Source organism: Talpa occidentalis, unplaced genomic scaffold (assembly GCF_014898055.3).
Source record: "Talpa occidentalis isolate TD23 unplaced genomic scaffold, MPIMG_talOcc4v2.1 talOcc4.4, whole genome shotgun sequence".
Classification (NCBI taxonomy): Eukaryota; Metazoa; Chordata; class Mammalia; order Eulipotyphla; family Talpidae; genus Talpa; species Talpa occidentalis.
In genome coordinates this window covers 42468708-42491030 of record NW_023604295.1, presented here as the reverse complement: position 1 = coordinate 42491030, position 22323 = coordinate 42468708, and the positions used below count along the sequence as shown (strand labels likewise).

The 22323-nt window shown below is 42.2% G+C and overlaps 1 protein-coding gene across 1 annotated transcript in view; it reads right to left on the bottom strand.

Annotated features, from left to right (window-relative positions):
- Positions 1-22323, bottom strand: part of SLC12A8 (solute carrier family 12 member 8) — a 122525-nt gene that overhangs the window by 15352 nt on the left and 84850 nt on the right. The window contains exons 8-10 of the mRNA XM_054700501.1: positions 21579-21666; positions 16852-16998; positions 9861-10503 (exon numbers count right to left, since the gene is read on the bottom strand). Coding sequence (XP_054556476.1) covers positions 9861-10503; positions 16852-16998; positions 21579-21666 — 878 coding nt within the window. The remainder of the gene's footprint in view (positions 1-9860; positions 10504-16851; positions 16999-21578; positions 21667-22323) is intronic.

Sequence of the window (22323 nt, the reverse complement as noted above, 5' to 3'; positions counted from 1 at the left end):
CAGGAGGGTTTCCTCTGAAGAAATCAAACCAGTGAATGTAGCTGGGACATGTAGTGGAATGGTTGTCATGAGAAAGTGGCTAGGAAGCCAGCATAGTTAGGAATGAAGGGGAACCAGGCATAGTTAGGAATGAAGAAATGGATAAAGGCAGGAAATCAAATGGCAATCTATATCCTAAGTACTGCTCCCCTCCTGGCCCCCACTAACTCCTTTATCTCAATCTGCTCCCATAATGCAAGCAGACATCTGGGTATCCCCTCAGGCAAGCAAACAAAGGACTCCTTTCTGGAAGAGACTGAACAACCCCAGAATAAAACCTCTGGATAGTCACATTTGGGGTCCTACAATGAAAAAGGTAGCTTACTCCCTAATTGTTCTATGGTGAGGTGCCCAACCAACAAGCCCTGTCCAGATACACGGGTTTTTAAAGTAGCTTTTTAGTACTTCCTCTCTAAGCATGAGAAGAACTCAAAAAGATCAACATTATTAAAGCCTACAATATAAAATAGAGCATGAGAACCAAAGAGAAAAGAATCTCTTAGTTTCTTAAGAAAACACATTAGTGAAAAGGAGCAGAAAAGGACTTTAAAGGGAGAATATAATATTACCAGACAGGTAAGATAAGTCCTTGAACCCATAAAATAGGAATGAAATGATATTCAAATTTTAAAAAAAAGAACAAAGACAAGTCATGTTACAGCTAAGAGTTCTTGGAAATTAAAAATAAGATAACTGTGACATAGATTAATTGTTGTGATCCAATCACTTCCTTTTCTTTAGTGGGGAGAAAACAAACATGTATGTGAAGGAGCAATATGACTAACTAAAAAGGCTCTTCCCTGCCTCTCCTCTGAGAGTAGCTAGAAATGCTGGTAAATCAAGTTCAGGGCTATGTAGCTAGTGACAACACTCAAAATTATACCTCAGAGCAGTCAACACTGCTGCAGCCACCACAGCCTAAACACTGCAGCCTGCCCACTGGCCCAGAAAGCCCTGGACACTTGTACCGGGAATGTAGATGTCCTATAGTAATCATCATACTTCCAGAGAGTTTCTCAAAACCCTCATTTCTTTGGGTTCCAGTTCCCAGTTCCAAATATAAGGAGGACTCATGTGATTAGCATAGTCTTAGTCTCAAACCTAAACAATGGCTGCAGGAGAGTCTGGAAAACTGACATTTTTCAGTTTTGAGTGCTTTTCCTGCCATAAAGATTCATTTCTCAAACACAGGGAGGTCATTCAACACTGGATAGGCAATAAGTAAATAAATAAATAAATAAATAAATAAAGTGAACCATAACATTGCGTTCAATATGCCTTTTGTTTCCTGGATCTTAGATGATGGTTGTCATAGGAGAAAGGGGAAAAAAATGAAACGGATATGACAGATTTCTGAAGAATCCAAGCATTTGGAAAATAACATTGAATAGTGTTTGACATATCTTCCAGAGCATTTAGAGAAAAACAATGACAGAAAACCAAGCAAATAAAAAAAAAAATCCAAGGCAATTATTAACTTCAGGAAACATAAAAAGTTAGGCAAAAGGGATATGTAATCTTAGTATAACATAGTTCAGAGTTAAGTGGTATTTACTCAATCATGACAATATGGATATTAGCTATTAATTTAATTAAAAACTGTGATATAACCACACTAGGGACATTAATTGGATGAGAATTTTTAGTGGCATCAATGAGTTAAATCTCCATTTATCATAATATGAAGTCAAAAGATAGCTGAAATTGACATAAAAATAGCAATTTAAATATATTACTTAGTAATATAAGGTTAACACAAGAAGCAATGTTTTGGATGAAAGGAGATTTTGTGGCAGTGGGACTAGGGGTTAGAGAAGGGTAAAAGCAATAGTGCAAAAGAGTGGGAACTACTATTTCTGATTATGTAACCTTTAACACCACTGAGCTTTTGAAATTGTACTCATAACTTTAATAAAAATAAAATAATTTTATAACTATTACATGATTATATAATTATATTGTGTAATTATTTTAATAATGTTCCTTCCATTAAAATCCTCCCACCAATTTGGAAGTAAAGAGGGAAAAGCAGATTTATTGGAAATGTAAAGCTTTTGTTTTTAGATATCCCCTTCCATGTACATTTGTCTCTCTTCTTAGCCCACACTTGTCTGTACCGACCTCATAGGGCAGGGGGATGTAAAAGACAGTACTGGGCTTCTAGTCCAGACCGACCTGGGTGTGATGTCCAGCTGTCAGCTCTAAGACTTCTTTGTGGCCTCAGTGGGACTCATTTGTAAAATGGAAAATGCTAAGATCTGTAATATTACCTGAATATTATATACAAAGTACCCAGGTTATGGAAGACTCTTAAAAAGATGAGTTGTAAATGTTGGCAAGGATGTGGTGAAAAAGGAACTCTCCTACATTGTTGGTGGGAGTGCAAACTGGTCCAACCACTATGGAAAGCTGTGTGGAGATTCCTCAACCTGCTAAAGATGGAGATACCATATGACCCAGCAATTCCACTCCTAGGGATCTACCCAAAGGACACAAAAACATTGATTCAAAAGAACACCTGTACCTCCATGTTTATTGCAGCACTCTTTATAATAGGTAAAACCTGAAAACAACCCAAATGCCCCAAAATAGATGACTGGATCAAGAAGATGTGGCATATACACACAATGGAATGATATTCAGCAATCAAAAGATACACTCATGCCATTCACAGCAACAGGGATGGAGCTAGAAGGAATTATGCTCAGTGAAACAAGTCAGAAGGAAAAAGAAAAATATTGGATGGTTTCACTTATAGGAGGAATATAGGGGAACCAAATAAGATATTAGGGGAAAAAATAATAACAATACAAAACCCAACAAAATAAAACAAAAATAAACAGACAATTATAAACCAGAGACATCCTGCAGGGGGGGAGGCAGGAGAGGGATCAGAGGGAGGGAGGGAGGAGCCCAGGGGACTGAGGTGATGGTGCATGGGTGCACTGGTGAAGGAAATTCTGTGGGGACTACACCTGAGTGGGGGAAGAAGCAAATACTGTTTAAAAATGAACAATGACAGAGGGCAGAGCAACATGGCGGCGAGGAGACGCTGCGAGTAAGATCTCCCATTAAAAAAAGTTAATAGGGAGGAAAAGCGGCAGGTCCCAGTGAGAACTGGGACACGGAAGATAAACGGGTGACTCCAGCAAACTACCCGAAGAAGAAAGTTGCCATAAAAGAGGACTAGAAGGGAGGAAAGCACAGAACCCTGCTCTACTCCCCCACCCACAGAGTCGGCACTCTCTGACCGGCAGAGAGGAGGGAAAAAAAACAAACCAAAACGACCAACAAGAACAAACTACGCAGCAAGTGGGACTGTGAGTGGAAAGGAACTATTGCAGCCACCACACCCCGTGAACAGGAGCTGCGGAGAACCCTGCAGGATTCGCCGGAGGTGAGCTCCGGGCGCCATTAAACAGAGACCCCGCCCCCCAGGAGGAGGCCAGGACCAGCACACAGCCCCAGGCCGGCCTGTAAGCTGCGCGGAAAAGCAGCGCGCTGGAAAAGCAAACGCGGATAGGGATCTGGATAGCGCGGAAAAGCAGCGTGGTTGAAAAGCAAACGCGGATTGGGATCGCGGCTGCCCAGGTCCCCGCGCCTGCGACCTAGGCTTGCAGGGAGACGCGCGCGAAGACCCTCACTGAGGTGAAAGTCCCTCACTGAGTATCCAGGAACCGGGAGCGGGGTGCAAAAGACGCCATTCTGTGGACACTGAACTGGGCTACAGCCCGCGTCCTGGACCTGAGGGCTTTGGAACTGAGATCCGGGGCACAAAATTCGGGGCGTGGGTTCTTCACGACGGTGGGGCACAAGGCAGACACAGCACCCCAAAGCCATTGAGGTTTACCCTACCATTCCTGCTCTGTTTCCTGTCCCACGGGGTGAAAAAAAAAAAAAAACAGCTCCCCAAGGGCTCTAGGAGAGATCTCTGGCGCCACCTAGCGACTTGAAACCAGCAGAGGCTCCTGGAGGAGCCAGTGGCCAGCTGGGAAGTTAGCCCACGCCGGGCCCCTGCCGACCAGTAGTCTGAGCCCACAGGGGGAGCGAGTACCCAAAGCCGGGGCAGACCAGGCGCGCAGAAGAGTGTGCCTGAGACTGGACACGCAGGGAGTGTGTCCCGCATCGCCATTTTAGAACAGGGACATTTCTTCAGTAAAGACTGCCTGCAGAAGGCTCCCTCAGGAGCCAGAGGTGAGCCGGGGAAGTTCGCCCACACCAGAACACCTCTGGCCTGCAGTCCAAGCCCAGAGGGGGAGAGGGAACCCACCGCCGGGGCAGACCAGGAGCACAGGGGAGTGTGTCCCCACATTGGCATTTTAGAACAGGGACCTTTCTTCAGTAAAGACTGCTTGAAACTGACAGATGGCTCCCGGAGGAGCCAGAGGGGAGCAGAGAAGCTCACCCAAGATGCCGGCCAGTCCCAGCAACACAGTGTCCCAACGCATACGGCAAATTAGAAAACAGACAGTAGGGAGTAGAAGAACCACACGCAACATAGCAACTCCTCAGGGAAGAAGCACACCACAAAAAGAAAACCAGCCCCCAGATTGCAACGACAGTAACTTGGAAGAACTTCTGAGCCTTCCAGAAAGAGAATTTAAAATTGCCATGATTAAAAAAATGACATAAGTCATAAAGGAAAACAATGATAAGGGAAAAATAATCAACGATCAGAAGAATGAAATTGAGTCCCTAAAGAGGGAAGTAAAAGAAATGCAGGAGATCAAAGAATTAATGGAAGAACTAAAGAATTCTGGGAAAAGCAATGAAAGCAGAATAGATGAAATGGAAGAACGAATAAGTTCTCTTGAAGACACAGAAATAAAAAGAACCAAAACAGAAAAGGAAAGAGAAGTACGAAGGAAAAAGAACGAAGAAAGACTTCGGGAACTATCTGACACCATGAGGAAAGGAAATATAAGAGTTATAGGAATACCAGAAGGAGAGGAGAGAGATATAGGAACAGAGAAAATATTCCAGGAGATAATTGAAGAGAACTTCCCAAATGTGAAGAAGGAGCTGAAAATTGATATACAAGAAGCAAGAAGAACACCAAACTTCCATGACGAAAGGAAAAATACAGCAAGACACATAATAGTGAAGCTCCCAAGAATCCAGGACAAGGAAAAAATAATGAAGCTGACAAGAGGGAAGAAACAAATAACATTCAAAGGAAAACCAATCAGGCTGACATCAGACTTCTCTGAAGAAACACTACGGGCAAGGAGAGAGTGGAAGGACATAGTCAACAGACTCCAAGAAAACAGATGTCAACCAAGAATACTCTATCCTGCAAAGCTTTCCTTCCTCTATGAAGAAAGAATAAGGACCTTCCCAGACAAACAGAAACTATGGAACTTCATTACCAATAAACTCCCACTCCAAAAAATACTACAAGGAATCCTAAAGCCAGAACCTCAGAGGGACGAATAACAACGAAAGAAGGCAAGGAAAAAAAAAGATATTAAAAGAATAAATAAAATCAAAGGAAAGACAAACACAATGGCAAATACAGATGCTAACATATCAATATTAACCCTAAATGTAAATGGACTAAACTCTTCAATAAAAAGACACAGAGTTGCAGCCTGGATTAAGAAACAAAACCCAACCTTTTGCTGTCTCCAGGAAACACATTTAGCTACAAAAGATAAAAATAGACTCAAAGTTAAAGGATGGAAAACAATCCTACAAGCAAATGGACCAAAAAAGAAAGCAGGAACAGCTATACTTATATCAGATAAAACAGATTTCAAACTCAAAAAAATAAAAAGGGATCCCAACGGTCACTACATTATGATCAAGGGGACAATACTTCAAGAAGAAATAACACTCATTAACATATACTCACCAAACGAAGGAGCATCAACATATATCAGACAACTGTTGTCCTCTCTGAAAACAGACATCAGAGAAAACACATATGTAGTGGGAGACTTCAACACACCACTATCAACAATGGATAGATCAACAAGACAAAAAATAAGTAAAGAAACTAAAGCTCTAAATAAGGACCTAGAGCATTTGGGCTTAACAGACATCTATAGAACACTAAACCCCCAAAAAACGGAGCACACATTTTTCTCAAGCGCACACGGATCATTCTCCAGGATCGATCACATACTGGGGCACAAGACAAACATCAACAGATACACCAAGATTGAAATCATACCAACCATCTTTTCTGACCATGAAGGCATCAAGCTAGAAATAAACCATAAAAAGAAGGCAAGGAACTTTCCTACCTCATGGAGACTAAAAACCACACCACTGGAAGACCACTGGACTAATGAGGAGATCAAAGAGGAAATTAAAAAATTCTTTGAATTGAATGACAAGGAGGACACCAATATCCTAAATGTATGGGATGCAGCAAAAGCAGTAATAAGAGGAAAATATATAGCAATAGAAGCTCACATCAAGAAACAAGAAAGAACTCAAAGAAACAACCTAATCTCGAAGCTCAAAGATCTAGAAAAAGAACAACAAAAAAACCCCAAAACCAGTAGAAGAAAAGAAATAATAAAAACCAAAGCAGAAATAAATGAAATTGAAACTAAAAAAAACAATCCAAAAGATTAATGAAACCAAGAGCTGGTTCTTCGAAAAAATCAATAAAATAGACAAACCCCTAGCCTGGCTCACAAAGGAAAAAAGGGAGAAAGCACAAATAAACAGGATCAGAAATGAAAGAGGAGAAATCACAACGGACACAACAGAAATAAAAAGAATAATCAGTAACTACTATGAAGAGTTGTATGGAAACAAGTTCAACAATCTAGAGGAGATGGACAAATTCCTACAACTCTACAATCACCCAAAGCTAGATAAAGAAGAAATAGAACACCTAAACAGACCAATTACAAGCAGCGAAATTGAAATGGTAATCAAAAACCTCCCAAAAAACAAAAGCCCAGGACCTGATGGATTTACAAACGAATTCTACCAAACATTCAGAGATGAATTGGTGCCTATCCTTCACAAACTCTTCCAAAAAATTGAGAAGGAAGAGACAATACCAAACACGTTCTATGAAGCCAACATTACACTAATACCAAAACCGAATAAGGACAACACAAAAAAGGAAAACTACAGGCCAATCTCCCTAATGAACACTGATGCAAAAATCCTCAATAAAATTTTAGCTATCAGAATCCAACAATGTATCCATAAGATAATTCACCACGACCAAGTAGGATTCATTCCAGGGACACAAGGATGGTTTAACATCTGAAAATCAATCAACGTTATCCAACACATCAACAAAAAGAAATATAAAAACCATATGATAATATCAATAGATGCTGAGAAAGCTTTCGACAAAGTGCAACACCCATTCATGATAAAAGCCCTTGAAATTCTTGGGATACAAGGAACATACCTCAACATGATAAAGGCCATCTATGACAAGCCAACAGCCAGTATCATCCTCAATGGTGAAAAGCTGAAAGCAATTCCATTAAGATCTGGAACAAGACAAGGATGCCCACTCTCACCACTGCTTTTCAATATAATACTGGAAGTCCTAGCCAGAGCAATAAGACAAGAGAAAGACATCCAAGGAATCCAAATAGGAAAAGAAGAAGTCAAACTATCACTATTTGCAGATGATATGATAATATACATAAAGAACCCCAAAAACTCCACAGAAAAACTAATTCAACTCATCAATCAGTTCAGTAAAGTGGCAGGATACAAAATCAACACACAAAAGTCAGTAGCCTTCCTATACACAAACAATAAATCTGAAGAAGAAGAAATCAAAAAAACCATCCCTTTTATTATTGAAACAAAAAAAATCAAATATTTGGGAATAAATCTAACAAAAGAGGTAAAGGACCTATACAAAGAAAACTATAAAACACTGTTAAAAGAAATAGAAGAAGACACAAAGAAATGGAAAGACATCCCCTGCTCATGGATTGGAAGAATAAACATTTTTAAAATGGTCATCCTACCAAAAGCAATATACAGATTCAATGCTATTCCAATCAAAATTTCAATGTCATTCTTCAAAGAAATAGAACAATTATTGATGAAATTCATATGGAATCACAAAAAACCCCGAATTGCCAAAGCTCTCCTGAAAAAGAAAGAAGGGAATGGAGGCATCACACTCCCAGACTTCAAACTACACTACAAAGCCATAATCATCAAAACTGCATGGTATTGGAACAAGAACAGACATACAGACCAATGGAATCGAATAGAAAATCCAGAAATAAACCCACAGATTTATGGTCACTAATCTTTGACAAAGGAGCAAAGACTATGCATTGGAGCAAAGAAAGTTTGTTCAATAAATGGTGCTGGGAAAACTGGGTCGCTACATGCAAAGGAATGAAGCTTGACCACTACCTCACACCATACACAAAAATCAACTCAAAATGGATTAAAGAACTAGACATAAGACCTGAAACCATAAAATATATAGAAGGAAATATAGGTGAAACACTACGTGATTTGCACATCAAAGACATCTTTACAGATACATCACCCAAAGCAGTGATAGTGAAGGCAAAGATAAACAGCTGGGACTACATCAAATTAAAGAGCTTCTGCACAGCAAAAGAGACAATAACAAAAACAAAGAGAAACCCCACTGACTGGGAGAACATTTTTGCACCCAACACTAATGATAAAGGACTGATCACAAAAATCTGCAAAGAGCTGATGAGACTCAGCAACAACAAAGAAAATAACCCAGTCAAAAAATGGGCAGAAGAGCTAAAAAGAAACTTCTCTGAAGAGGAAATGCAAATGGCCAACAGGCATATGAAAAAATGTTCAACATTACTTGTAATCAGGGAAATGCAAATCAAAACTACCATGAGATACCATCTTACACCAGTGAGAATGGCACATATTAAAAAAACTAGCAACAACAAATGTTGGCAAGGGTGTGGAGAAAAAGGAACTCTCCTGCACTGTTGGTGGGAGTGCAAACTGGTCCAACCACTATGGAGAGCTGTGTGGAGATTTCTGGACCTACTAAACATAGAGCTTCCATATGATCCAGCAATTCCACTCCTAGGTATTTACCCAAAGGACACAGAAACATCAATTCCAAAGAGCACCTGCACCCCTATGTTTATAGCAGCACTGTTTACAATAGCTAAGCTTTGGAAACAGCCCAAATGCCCAAAAATAGATGACTGGATCAAGAAGATGTGGTACATACATACCATGGAATATTACTCAGCATTCAAAAAAGATAAACACATGCAATTTGCAGCAACATGGATGGCGCTGGAAGGGATCATGCTCAGCGAAATAAGCCAGAAAGAAAAAGAAAAATACCGGATGGTCTCACTCATAGCAGGAATCTAGAAAACTTAAATAAGGGACCAGGAAAATGAATAACTATAAGAAAGTGAAAATCAAAATCAACAAAAAACTATGAACCAGAGACACTTTTTGGGGGGTGGGGGTGGGAGGGGAGGGATTGGGGTCAGAATGGGGGGGCTGCAATTGTATGGGGAATATAAAAATAAAATTTATTATTAAAAAAAATGAACAATGACATAAAAAATATATAAATAAAAAATTTTAAAAATTAACATAACTTCTGGAAATAAGAACAAATAAAAAAAGAAATTTCTGTTTATAATTAACTATCTATAACAGAGTAAAATTACTAATTCAGCTAATATTTAAATACCTTTTAAAAATAAATATCAAATAAATTAATGAGGATTTTAAATGCAGCCATAAAATAAACTGCCTAAGGACATGAAAGAGAGTTTTGATAACTGGTCAGGAAGGTAGTTACACCAAATTAGGTGTGATTACACCCAATGTGATTCCAAAGCACTCACCTTCTCCACTTGGCCTTAACTGGTTACTGAGCTCAGGAACAGGTTCTTCATATACCCCCCTAGGCTGAGCCCTTTCACTCCTAGAACTCTGCTTGTTCCAGCAGGACTCCTGCTCCTCCCAAGAAGCAATGGGCAGCTGGTCAGAGCCTTCAGCATGAGGAGAAGCAGAGGACTTGAGGTCCAAGAGGAAGCTATCTTGTAATGTTTGCTTGGTGGCCTTCTTGTGCTTTCCCTTCTGACTCTCCAGTACCCCATCACTCTCCACTCGTCTGGGCTGGCTACTCTCATGTTTCCTGGTTAGCTGGAGGAGCTGGTCCATGTCCTTAGTGAATTCCAGCAGAGTGCCCTCAGAGAGGTTTCGAGCAGGACCCTCAGAGCCATAGCTGGGAACCTTCTCCAAAAGCAGGTGCTCGGAGCAGTGGAGAACTCCTGTGTCTTCTCTGTGCATGGAACGAGGCACATGTGGGAGGCTGCAGGGACCCATGGACAGGGAGAAGTAAGAGTAGTCCACTGCGACATACGTCAGCATGAAGTTGATGGTGACAATGGGAGCCAGAATATTCACCTGACCCACAAGGACAAAGGCCATGGTCACCAGGCTGGTCAGACAAATAGCAGCTACGGGTGTTTTATTTGGTCCTTTCTGCAGAAACAAAATAACATGCAGGACTGACATTTCAGATGGAAATCATGTTAGATGATAAACAACGCATAATGGCGCAGTCTCTTTTCCCATGTGACTCTCGGCATGTTAGTAACCGTTGGTCTACAAATTTAGGAAATAATATTCAACCCCTAGGGCCACTATGAGAGGAGAGTTAATACATAGAAAATGTTTGATACAGAGAGCACACCTTGGTCATTAGAGGTATTGGTATTATGTTATTAATTAGGATTAGTGTCATCATACTAGTGTGATTCTATGGAACTTGGACTTCCCAAATACTTCTCTTTTTGTTTTTCTTGGGATTTTACTATCAGCCTTGGAAATCAAATACGTGTAAAGTTGATTCTTTCCAGGCTTAGAAAATGGTCTAAGAAGTTTGGCCTCCCCAGTGGCACAGCAGGTTGAGTGCAGCACTGTGAAGCTGTCTGCAGCCTCTGCAACACAGGTTTGATTCCCGGACGACCAGGGAGATACCCACATGGTGGGGCAAACCTCTCCTGTCTCACCTGCTGCTTCCCTCAGCAGTGTGTTTGGTCCATCTGCCTGTTCTGCTCCCTGCTCTGCCTTTGGTGAATCCTTTCACCTTCCCATGCCTCTGGCCTGTACCCCAGCTCTTGTATAAATAAATTAAAAAAAAAAAATCTTAAAATAAAAAAAAAAAAATGGTCTAAGAGGACAGGAGACCCTGAAGACAAAGCAGAATCTTTGGTGGTGGTTGAGGTGGGAGATTCTGATACGAAACATAAACATATACACATGCTCACACACATACCCACCTACCCCACCACACACACACACACACACACACACATCTGTTATTGATGGAAGTGGGTTTGATAACCTTCAGGAACACAGGAGTGGGGAAAAAATGTGCTAACTCCATATAATCTGTCAATCCACAGAAGCTATTCATCAGAGACACTGACAAAGTTCTTGGACCAAAAGCAACATTCTCTTCTCAGTCCTCATCTCCTTAAACTACATTTGACCCACCTGACTGCTCCCTCATCTTTGAAAGTCTTCTGTCACCTAGTTTCTCTTGATTTTTCTCCCTTCTCACTGTGTGCTCCTTCTTAGGCTTTCCTGCTGGAACTTTATGTTCTTCATTCCAAAATTTGACTCTCCAGACTAAAACATTATCCTGAAATCGAGTTTAAATATCCAGCCCTTTACTCAACATTTCTGGTTGATGTCTGATAGGCTCTTAAAACTAATATGTCCAAAACCAAATTGTTGATTCCCCAATCTCCCACCCTTAAATCTACTCTTCTATAGTCTTCTCCACCTCAGAAAATGGAACCTCAATCCGTCTATTTGCTCAGTCAAGTGAAATTTTTGATGATTCTTCTCATTGACCCATTCTCCATCAGTAAATATGGTCAGCTTTACCCACAGGGTATTCCAGGATCTAACCCCTGCCCCACCTCTTACACTGCCAGAACTCTGAGGGGTAAGCAAGTAAGCTACTTTCAGATCTGATCTATAAACCACCCAAGTGTTCCTCCAGCTCTGTCCTTACTTCCTGAGGTTGGAATAGAGGGCAATCTTAGAAGTTACACTTTGAAAATGCAAAGTCATTTGCATTTGAGGATAAGAGCCCCAGCTGAAACACCTCCCCTGGAACTTGAGTAAAATTCACACACACACAAAAGTAGAACTATACTTTTGCTGTGATTGAGAATTCATTTGGGGTATATTTGCTACAGCTGTTTAGCATACCGCAATAATAAAATGACAAAAAATAAAACAAATATTCAGAAATTAATGAGAACTTATCAGGGGAAAAAAAGTAATTATAATAAAGCAAAAATCAAAATCAGCAGGCAACTATAAACCAGAGACATTCTGCAGGGGAGGGGATGGGTGTGGGAAGAGCACAAGGGACCATGGTGATGGTACACGGGTGAATGGGGGGGTGGGAATTTCACGGGGGCTATAACCAAGATGAAAATGCATATATTGTACAAAAATGAAAAATGAAGTAAAAAATATATAAAATAAAATAATAATAAAAAAAGAAATTAATTTTAAAAAAGAAATTAATGAGAACTTAAAAGGAGGGTCTTGGGTAAGTGGAAGGACATGCTAGAAGTCCAGATCAGGACAGTGATAAGGGTGAATTGAAAAGTGATAAAACAGTCAAATATGAACACACCTTAAAAAAAAAAAGATGGCATATAATAGGAGAAGATATTTGCAACACATATAACAAAGAGTATCCAGAATATACAAAGAACCACTACCAAAAAATTAGAAAACAGACAGCCCAATAAAAACATGAGCCAAAGAATGTCTACTAAACATATGAAAAGATGCCCAACCTCATTAGTAATCAGGGGAATGCAAATTACAACCATAGTGAGATACCATTAAACACCCAGCAGACTGGCAAAAATTTAAGTCTGATAATATTAAGTATTGGCAAGAATATAAAAGAATAAGGATGCTTATCCAATGCTGTTAGGAGTGTAAATTAGTACAACTACAAATTTAAATACTAATAAAGAGAATGGTGCTGTCTAATAAGTGATGCTATACATACCTTACAATTTAGCAATTCCACTAATGGGTATTTAATCTGGAGGGACTCTTCGTGTGCACCAGTCTACTGCAATGTTCAGAAGAATCCCAAATGTCCATCAGCAGCAGAATGGTACATGAATTGTAGCAAAGGAGGAAATGCTATGTAGGGATAATAATAGACAAGCTGCTGCTACAGCAGAAATTTGGATGAATCTCATAAACATAATGCTGCACTAAACAGACATGCCACATTTACATAAAGTTTAAAAACAGCCAGAATTAAACTATTTTGTTTAGAGATGCATATGGAGGAAGTAAACTAGGGGTTGGCAAATTACGACCCCCCCCCCAGGCCAAATCTGGCTACCATCTGCTTATTTATCCCCACAAGCTAAGAATGGTTTTGTACTTTTAAACTGTTGGAGAAAAAAATCAAAAGAGAAGTAATATGTTGCAACACATGAAAGTTACATGAAATTCAAATATCAATGTCTACACAAATTGGACACAGCCACACCTACGCCACTAGATATTGTCTGTGGCTACTTTTGAGCTGTAACCACAGAGTTGAATAGTTGTGAAGAGGCTATATGGTGTGTAAAACCCACAACATTGACTGACTGGCCTTTTTCAGAAAATGCTGGTCAACATGCAAACCACATAGAGAGCAAGAACATTAATGTCACAGAAGTCAAGAGAGTAGGTGACAACCACAGAGGGAGGGATAGAGCACTTCCCAGAGAGGGCATGTGGAGGGGGGCATCTGGGAGTTCCCCGTGTTCTTGGGTAGAAGGTTACAACCCATGACATTACAAGTGTGTGTTATATAAGTGTACATGGCGTAGGTTCAGTAACAGTCATTCTATAAGCTGTTCATATTGGCTCGATGCCCTTTTCTGAATATCTCAAAATTGTTGAATGGATCTTCTAAAATGTTTAAAGTTTCTTCTCTCAAGTTCCATTCAAAAAGAAAACATGCTAATAAAATTTAATTATATGTAAAAAAAGCTTTGGGGAAAAATAAGTTCCCAAATTAAAAGGCAAGTGACAAACCAGAAAAAATATTTGTAACATAGCACGAAGAGTTAATCTCCCCAGCAAAGAAAAGAGCTTCTAGCAATTGAGAAGGCCAACAACCCCAGGAAAATATAATGACACTTAGAGGCAAAGATGTTCAACCTTATCTATAACAAGAGTAAAGAAAATCACAAGTAAAAAGCCATTTCTCACTATACAAAAATTTGCATTTGGCAGTGAGTTACAGACAGGCTCATAGCTGCACAGTGGTGCCCAGGACAAGAGGGCAAATGGCAGTCCATGTGCCCTATGTCTAAATATGTATAATTGTAAGCCAATCAATTAAACAAATTGCCCAATCAAATATGTTCTATCCTCTTTCCTTGGTAACGTACATTCAGGATGATGGGGAGGGCCGGGCTCAAGGTTAAATAAAATCCTTGAGTTCTTTACTGGAGAATGGCCATGCACAGCCTCCAGCTCACCGACCACCTTCCTTCTCTTCCCGACTGTACTGTGAGGGGCTTCCCACCCACATGTGGACTCCAGGTCCACAACCTGGGATGTGCCTCAGAAAAGAGTCACTTCCTGGAAGTGGGCTGGGAATTGTAGGGTGCAGCACACCTGAACTGTGGTCTAGAAGGGGGTCAGGAATCCAGGCGGACATGTCCCCTTGCCTTATGAAATTCCATCCCAAGAGCAGAGCAGAGTCCTATAAAACAGGGTATTTTGACCCAAGTCTAACAGTAGTGCTGGTTGTAAGAAAATAGGTACTTTCATACATTGCTGCTAAAATGATACAAATCACATGGAAGGTGCTTTGGCAGACTCATTAAAATTAAAAGTGCATTTAACCCAGCAAGCCCAGTTATGAACATTTATCCTATAGGTGTATTGGCACACATACAAAATTCTACATAAATATACACAAAATTATTCTTCATAGTGCTATTTACTGGAAGCCACACCAAGGCGAGTCTATAGGGAACTGGTAAATGAACTAAGATACATCCACAAAATGGGAGGGAGAGAAAGAAAGGCTTTCTACTTCCACATGAAAAGATAGATCTCCAACTAATATTAAATGAAGACAAGCAAGGTGTAGGGCAATGTATGTATAACACTATCTTTGTGTTAAAAATAGACAATGGAAGGATTCATTATAAAGCAATAAGAACAGTGATAGATAAGGCAATGGTGTGGGTAAAAAAAGAGAAAGACTCATGATAGGAGCTAAACTTCTCAGTGAATACTTTTTATACCATTTTTAGTTTTGAACTCTGTACATATTACCTAATAAAAATTAATGTAATTAAAATAAAAGTCATTCCACATGAAATGTACCAGAGACCACAACCATTGCTCCTACCAATGCATGTTGACTGTGGATAAAAAGTGGATGAAAGTAGAAGGAATTAAGGGTGACTTGCAACTTTGTTGCCCAAAAGGAGGGGGAAGCTGAGTCTGGGAAGAAGGTAGGGGCGGGCTCTGTGCCACTCCACCAGAATTGAAGTAGTTTACAAACCATAATGGTAAGTGGGATTCTCTCTGTTTCTCTCTCGTCTTCCCCTAGGTTTAGGAACTTCTATTTGATTGTTCAGTGACTCAGTCAAGTTATCCTATACCAGTTAATGTTTGGGTCATGGTGATTAATGGGAGCCCAGAGACCAGAGGTGTGGGAAATCATCACAAAGCAACCATGAAGGGAAGTGGATCTCAAGGAGAGTTAGCGCCACGAGGACCAGCTACCCTCCTTCTCAAGAAATTCCTCCTTCTATGGGAAACATGGAGGATCCTTGAATATATTTATTTTTGTTGTTTTTCAGATCGCTTATGTCTTTATTAAATTTTTGTTTACTTGTTTAATTTATTGGCAAGAGAGGATTGTTAAAATCTCTAATTATGGGGCCTCCCCGGTGGCGCAGCGGTTGAGCGCTGGGTTGCGAAGCTGCCCGCAGCCTCTGCGGCGCCGGTTCGATCCCCGGCTGCTCCCCGGCCACCAGAGGAGGGTCCCGCATGGCGCGCAGACCTCTCCTGCCGCCCGCTGCTCCCCTCAGCAGTGTACTTCGGTCCTTCTGCCTGCTCTGCTCCCCGCTCTGGCTCTGGTGAATTCTTCACCCTCCCGCGCTTCTGACTGTACCCAGTGCTTGTATAAATAAATAAATAAATCTTTAAAAAAAAATTTCTAATTATGATAACGTCTATTTTTCTTTTTTTTAAATAATTTTTTGATAGAACACTGATTTATAACATTATATAATTTGGACTTATTTTTATTAAAGGATGTGCACTTCCTTTCTTGGGCAGCAGTGTTGAGGATGCTACTAAGATGGCTAGCTGGCCAAGCTGGAAGGGGTCCTGGGTGGCTGTGAAATTGACAGATACTTTGTCCAACTGAGCCCAGAGGACAGGAGTGAGAGAAATGACCTCTGCCTCTTCATTAGTCATAGCCTGGAAAACTTGACCAGTAGTTTTTGTTTGTTTGTTTGTTTTTTTAAATTTTTTTATCTTAACATTTATCATTTTTTACATTTTTTAGACAATATTTGCTTCCCCCCACCCCCTCAGATTGAGTCCCCATAGAATTTCCTTCCCCAAGGCACCCGTGCACCATCACCACAGTCCCCTGTGCTCCTCCCTCCCTCCCTCCCTCTCACCCCTCTCCCTCCTCCTCCCCTGCAGTGTGTCTCTGGTTTATAATTTTGACCAGTAGTTTTAATCAAATTTATTTGCCAACAAAGGTCCACCACAAAATGTACATTTCTCCAAGAAAGAGTTACTCACCCCTTGCCCCAGGGAGGCCAGTGCTGGAATCACTTTCTCCTGCGCAATGCACTGTAGGATCCGGGGGGCTCCGTAGAGGCCTCCCATACAGGAGGCCAGAGATGAGATGTATAAACCCAATAGGAAGAGGAAGCCCACTAGGGAAACCTAGAGGAGGAAGCAGTTTCATTATCCAATGTCAAGAACTGTTTCTGTCCCTTTCTGCTTCCCTGGTAGCCATCCACACACGTCCCATCTAGTTATAGACTAGATCCTCTAGATCCAACCCCTTTGGTACATTTTCAATATCCCCACTGAGCCCTGCCAACTCATTCCATTGCACCTGCTTCAGTGTGGCCATCACCACATCTTGTATGGACTACATAGTGGATATCATGCATCAGACTCATCTAGGGGGCTCATAAAAGACAGATTTCTGGGTCCCACCTCAAGAGGTGCAGATTCAGTAGGTCTGAGGGAAGGCCCAAGACTTGGATTGCCAAATTCCCAAAGTGATGCTGCTGCTGATGGTCCTTGAAAAACACTGGCCAACTACAATGCTAACTGGTCTCCTGCCTCCAAATTCTGCCCAGTCTGAATCCTCCACCAGCCTCCACCACAGTGACCTCTCTGAGCTCAAATCTGAGCATAAAGTCCCTCTTGCAGGAGTTCCCCACAGCCCTAGCATATGAGGCCCTCCCTGGTCTGTGGCCTTTGTATCCCATCCCATAGTCTGTCAGCATGATCTCTCTGTCTGCTAGAACCCTCTGTCCACACCTCTAGTCTACTTATTACCTGTCTGTTAAAGTCACAATTGTAATAATAATAAAAGTCACATTTGTGTTTCAAGATTCAACACAAACCTTCCCTCTTCCATGAGGCAATCCCCAATCTCCCTCATAACAGAGGATGCTCTCAGGGTTTCGTGGCCCCTCAGGGTAAGGCTGGGGAACACCTATGACACAGTTTCTTCTACAAATCTGGAGGCTTTATTCCACAGGCCTCCTGTCTTGTTCATAATTGGTGCCAACATAGCTATATAAATAAATGTGGAATGAATGAATGAGATCCATGATGCATGCAGCCCACAAGCACAGCAGATAGAGGAAGAGAAGGCATAGTTGTTCGGCTCGGCATCAACTTGCTGAGGGTCAGTGCTGCTGACGTGCTGCTATGGCGCAAGCTTCCCATCAGGAATCCACGCCCCCTCCCAAATCAGACCTCATCTGAATCTACAGGGAATACAATTGCCCGTTCACTTGACTCTCTCTTACATCAAACTTGTTCCATGTTCGGAAAAATAAATGAAATGCTGCTTCTCATGTTTGCATAAATTACAAAAACTCCATTTTCTATTTTCTCCCACCTGCATCCTGTCTCTCCCTTCTGTTATCTCTCCATCTGCGTAGGGAGCATCTCATAAGGACAGGCTGTAAACCTGGCACAAGGCTAGGGGCAGGGCAAGGCTTTATTGGTAGAATGGTAAACTGCTAGGTTTGCTTCAACTCTTGCAAAATTTAATCATTTTCTCTGTAACAGTTTGGCTGTAAACTCACTAACTGTGCCAGTGGAGGGGAAAGTGAGAATTTATTTGAGCAGATGTGTGTCAACAGTTCTTTTGGAGAAAAGAGTATCTTTCTGTCGTACACCTGTTTGAGCCAGCACAAAAAGCTCTTTCTAAAATATTATCTGGGGTGTGAATAACCCTGGTTTTTTCTTTAGTAACCACTGATTTTAAAAAAAAATCACAAATTACATCTCTTTGCTCATGATATTTTTTTAATATTTTTTAATTTATTTATGCATACAAGAGCTGGGGTACAGGCCAGAGGTCTGGGGGGTGTGAGGATTCACCAGAGACAAAGTGGGGAGCAGAAGAGGTGGATCCACTGAAAAACACTGCTGAGGGGAGTAGTGGGCGAGACAGGTGAGGTCTGCTGCGCCATGTGAGTTAGCTCTGTAGCCAGGGATGGAACTTGTGCTGCAGTGGCTGCGGATACCTACATACTGCTGAGATTTAACCCCTTGCGCCACCAATGAGGTCCTGCTCATGATATTTTTTTACAAGTTCCCATTTCAACTTGTATTGAGAGATCCCATTAATTTGCTTGAAGAACTGGATACAAAGTTACTTGCGAGGTGCTCTTTCTGTCTCTCTAGTCCCTGTGCTCCCTTGATATTACTGAAGCATATACCCCCAAACCCTTAAAATCCTAAGTATATGAACACAGCAATGTCTCAACAGTCTTCTAGTTTTCTCACATATTATATTGCCACAGACATAAATTTTCTAATACTGCCCTCACTCCCCAAGTTGGCTAACATGTCAGATGCAGATCAGTAAAAAGAAATCCAGGACAGTCAGCAGCCATTAAAGAGAATCCTTCTGACCAAAAGCATCAGAGCAAAAGATGGGAAGTGTGTTGAGGAGTTTTGTGAGCCTCAAGGAGCACCAAGGGGAGTGTGCTAGTGGCCTGGTCTGGTCTGTGTCTCAGGTTGAGATCCTCAGGACACTCAGACCAAACCAGAGACTTTTTTTCTGCCAACCCAGAAAGCTCCAAGATGGGTTGGCTCAGAACCCAGGTCACAGCTAAGACATGAAGCTGACAGGAACAGTTTAGTAAAATCACATCAAGGTGTCAGGTTGTGTCAGGCGACCAGGTAAAGGAGATTGCCCCTACTCACTGCACCCCCCACCCCCATCCTCTGGGCACTGTTAGTCAATTGTTTATGACCCAACTTACTGCCCCATCTGTCCCAAAGAGGGAAGCTAGAGGACAGGAAAGGAAAGAAGCTAGGGCTCAAGGCTTTGGGGGAGGGCGAGGGAATCCTGCATAGTCCCCAGTGTGGGGTTGAGAGGTGGGGTAGGATGGGGCTAGCAGCACACCAGGGTCCTACTATTTTGGACTTGCCCTGGTTGGTTCTGTCACCTCTCACTTAGTTGCTGCATCAGTCAGTCCCGATTTGCTACTAAGAACCATGAAAAATAGCTTTCCTTTCTTTATGGGTTTTATGACTACCTCTTCCAGGAAACAGTCTCTTGTCCTCTCCAAAACCTAACTGTATAATTACATCCCCATATATTATTCCCAGGCATGGTTTAGCAGGTGCCTCCAAACTGCTAAGTGCTTGCCTACCGTTTCCCCATCTGGGACAGGTGGCATTCCAAACGCACTTCCCTGTCACGTGTCTATTATTAGCAGTGGGATTTCCACCCACAAAGCTCTCCTGAGCTGTGCCTGGAGATGCTTTTACTCTCTCGCTGCTGTGGCCTTCCTTGGATACAGGCTGCCTGCCTTCCCACACACCCATTCTTAGTTCCCTCTGCAAAGCTGGGGAGGAGGGGAGAGCAGAGCCCCACCAGGGGAGACTTTGCCTCATTCCATCCAGATCAGAATTCCTAATGGTTGAAAGGCCCTCTTTGAGAGAATCCACTAGAAAGGAACCAGCTTTAGAAGCAGACAGAGCTGGCGGGCCACTGGCAAGTTGCAGACAGCATCAGGCAGCTCCCCTGGTCAAAGGATCAGCTGTTCCCTAAGGCCTTTAATTCCTCTAATGCTGTCAAGCCTTTCTTTCCACAATTAGAGAAGGGCCCCTGGGAGCTGAAATTCAAGAGGGAAGCAATGCATGTAGTTATAAATGAGGGCCACAGAGTCCTCCCCTGAGAACAAGCCTTGCTCACAGGGATCGGAGACCTTGGTGGTCCTGTGCCTCTACTACCTGAACTGCTCCCACTTTCAAAACCTATTTCATAGTAAAGTCAAGGCCCCTGAAAACAAACATCACTTTAACATCATTGTCTACACAATATACAAGAAGCCTGTGCCAAGTCCAAGCCCAAATGTAGCCATAAAAAGTAAGTTCCAAATTTCCTACGCCAGATTGCCCCACGCAGAGGCCTTTTGTGCAGTTCAGCAAAGCTACTTTGGCAAAAGCTCACACCAACGGAAAATGGAATATTCTCCTAAGATATGAGCAGTGAGCCTCAGGTGCTAACTAAGAAAGGAAAACAACCTACCCTACTACATTTCTCTGATAAATAGTAAGACTCCTAGGGCCCACTTTTTCTACAGGAACTTAAGAGAAGTTAGGAGCTGTTCCAGAAAAGCAGCTGGAAATCTTACTCTCCTGAGTTCTAGAGATGCCAACAGAATGTCCTTGACTATCAGGTGACTCCAGTCTATTAAGGGCAGTGGAGGAATGTGAGGAATTTCTCACCTTCTCCAAGGTAGTGTGTATGGTTCTGGAAACAAAGATATTACAGCCAAATTAACCCAGGCCATCCCATGGGGAGAAGCAGGAGGCTCAGAAGACAAGGCGGGTCTCCCACCCTGCCTCCTTCAGGCCCTTGTTCCCCCCTTGCTGTCTCTTCCACTCATCAGTCTCCTTCCTTCTTGTGAGCACACCTTCAGCATTTTGCAATGGCAAAAATGTAGGGCTTGTTAAGCTGGGGACTTCGGGGGACCAGATTCTTTGTTTCCATCCTAATTCTTGACATGAAAAGATGGTTGTGTCTCCATCATTTAGTCATGTGCCTTTCCAGGCACTGTTACCTGTTGTTAGGCATCTATAAGAAAAACCTATGCATCTTTCTAAAACCCTCTCCCCACCTGAGGCCCCAAACTTCAGTCCTGGACCCAAGACCATATGAAGTCCCAGGGAGGGCTGCAAGGCAGAAGCAGCCATTTGTTGATTGGAACAAATAACACAGCAGACTGAGCCCTCCAGGCAGCACAGGACTTACCCACCTTCTCAGCTATCATGAAGTCATAGCGAAGGGCCTCTCGGGTACAGATGGCACCAAGCAGGAAGACAAAGACAATGTATAGAAACCACCTGCAAAACACCCAAGAGCAGAGTGGGGCTGCCATCTGATCTCAGCAACCCCTCCCAACCCACCCCAGCGGCCTTTGGATTCCCACTGGGACTTGTCTCAAAAGGAAAGAGAAAGGCCAGCCGGACACATCACCAGCTCATCTACGGGGCACCTCCAGTACTACTTCTCTGCTGGCAGATTTCTTCCCTCCCCCACAAAGTATCATTGTTTTGTGTCTTTCTTACATTAAAGAAGAAAACAAAGAATCTTGGGGGTGGGGCGGAGAGGCCCAGCTGGCCTTGTTGCCAGGTTTCAGGCCACGGTTGACCAGCAGCACCACTGCCCATTATCTGCAGAGGAACAAGTTGATGATCTTCTGGGCCTTTAAGTCCTGCTGTTCCCTGGATCTCAGATGATAGAGAGCTAGGCCAAGTGTGAAAAGGCCAGCAGTGACCTGGCTCTACCCCCAAATGCCCTATGACCTTGAACAAGTCACATGACCTCTGTGGCCTCATTCCCATCTGGGCAGTGAGAGAATGGGCCAAAGGTTCTTCCGGGACCTCTCAGTCACAACCAAAATGAGACAGTGGTCTTTCCTTTCTTTCCTTCCCAACACCTCCCTTTCCGTGGTCTTCATTTTCTCCCCTGTGGGAAGAAAATTTACCCTTTTTAGGACC